Consider the following 1,593-nt stretch of genomic DNA (forward strand, 5'->3'; position numbering starts at 1 on the left):
AAAAGTGGTGGAGTTGGAAAACGGGGGAGAGTCTCCTGACTTGAGCAGCTCGTCCAGGGCCTGGTAGGTCCCCACCACAAAGCCCACGAAGCCCAGGATGCTGATCAGGGCGTCCTTGAAGATGGTGAGGGGGCTCATGCCCTCTGAGTAGAAGGTGGTGACCTCCAGGAGCGGTGGGATGATGAGGGCCAGGGCGCTGCTGCTCACGGAGCCCACCAGGGAGATGACCAGGTCCAGGCGGGGGATGAGGACGGCCAGGAGGCCTGCAGGGAGGGGATAGGGGACAGATAGAGAATTCCAGGCTTAGCCAAGCTTTGAAAGTTTGTTCTTAAAGTCCTCTTCTTGGCCGGGCACAGTGGCTCACACCTATAATCCCAGCACTTTGGGAGGCCGAGATGGGTCAATCATTGAAGGTTGGGAGTTTAAGACCAGTCTGTCGCACATAGTGAAATCCTGTCTCTACTAAAAATATAAAAATTAGCCGGGTGTGGTAGTAGGAGCCTATAATCTTAGCTACTCAGGAGGCTGAGGCAGGAGAATCGCTTGAACCTGGGAGGTAGAGGTTGCAGTGAGCCAAGATTGCACCACTGCACTCCAACCTGGGTGACAAAGTGAGGTCCTGTCTCATTAAAAAAAGAAAAGAAAAAAAAATCCTCTTCTTAAAAAATAAACCAGTTGTTTCGCAGAAATTCAATTACAGAAAGAAAAGTTGAAAGTCCTCCAATATCCCTAATCATATTCCCTAGAAGTTACACATTAGAAATTCAGCCAGGCATAGTGGCACATTCCTATAGCCCCAGCTATTTGAGAGGCTGCGGCAAGAGGATCCGGAAGTTCAAGGACAGCTTGGGTAACATAGTGAGACCCCATCTCAAAACAACAACAACAACAACCACAACAAAATTTGGAGTGTCTCTAATTGTATTCATTCATATTGTTCATTCATATTGTTGGGAGGAAATGTACTCATTCAAAAACTTTTCCCCTACCAACTTAGAGTCAGTGGTTGGGGGCCTGTGAATGTAACTGACAGTAGGTAAGATTAACGAGAGAGAAGACAAAGTGTGTTTATAAGCTCCAGAGCCTTGAGATGAATTGGCTTCCAGAACAGCCAAAGATACCCCCTTAATACGGTGAAAAGGAGGGAGAAAGAAGGGCTTTTATGGAAGAACAAATGGAAGATATGACAATTTCAGATAAAATGTGTTAAACAGTTAGTAATTCCAATGATAATGCTAAGTTTCTTTTCTGGCTCTAAACTTCCCAAAGAAGGGATTTATGGCAGCTGTATTTTTCAGGAGGTCCTGCTTACGTCAGCAAAAGACGATTAGATAAAGTTTCTTTCTGCAGCTTCTTTTGTTCAGATGTTTTAGCTTAAAATAATCTTTATGCTACCAAGGTGCATTTTGGATCCTTACATATCCAATAAAACTTAAGCTCTTACTTAATAAATAACACTAAATAACAGTGCTGGGAACCATTCAAGCTGTTTGGAATATATCAATGTACAAACTATCAAGGTTTGTACTATGAAAATTTGTATCAATGTACAAATTTTTTTAGAAGTCTTGTCTTTTTTTAAATGCCTAGCAT

General features: G+C 43.3%; 1 protein-coding gene across 1 annotated transcript; it reads right to left on the minus strand.

Annotated features, from left to right (window-relative positions):
- Nucleotides 1–3: 3 nt before the first annotated feature.
- LOC108525328 (proton-coupled amino acid transporter 2-like) lies at nucleotides 4–302 on the minus strand (the record flags this gene model as incomplete). Its single annotated transcript, XM_017866338.1, has 1 exon — nucleotides 4–302. A coding segment is annotated over one exon (299 nt), but the record flags the coding sequence as incomplete, so codon positions are not given.
- Between the last annotated feature and the right edge of the window lie 1,291 nt (nucleotides 303–1,593).

This window comes from Rhinopithecus bieti, unplaced genomic scaffold (genome assembly GCF_001698545.2).
Source record: "Rhinopithecus bieti isolate Rb0 unplaced genomic scaffold, ASM169854v2 scaffold_37874, whole genome shotgun sequence".
NCBI lineage: Eukaryota > Metazoa > Chordata > Mammalia > Primates > Cercopithecidae > Rhinopithecus > Rhinopithecus bieti.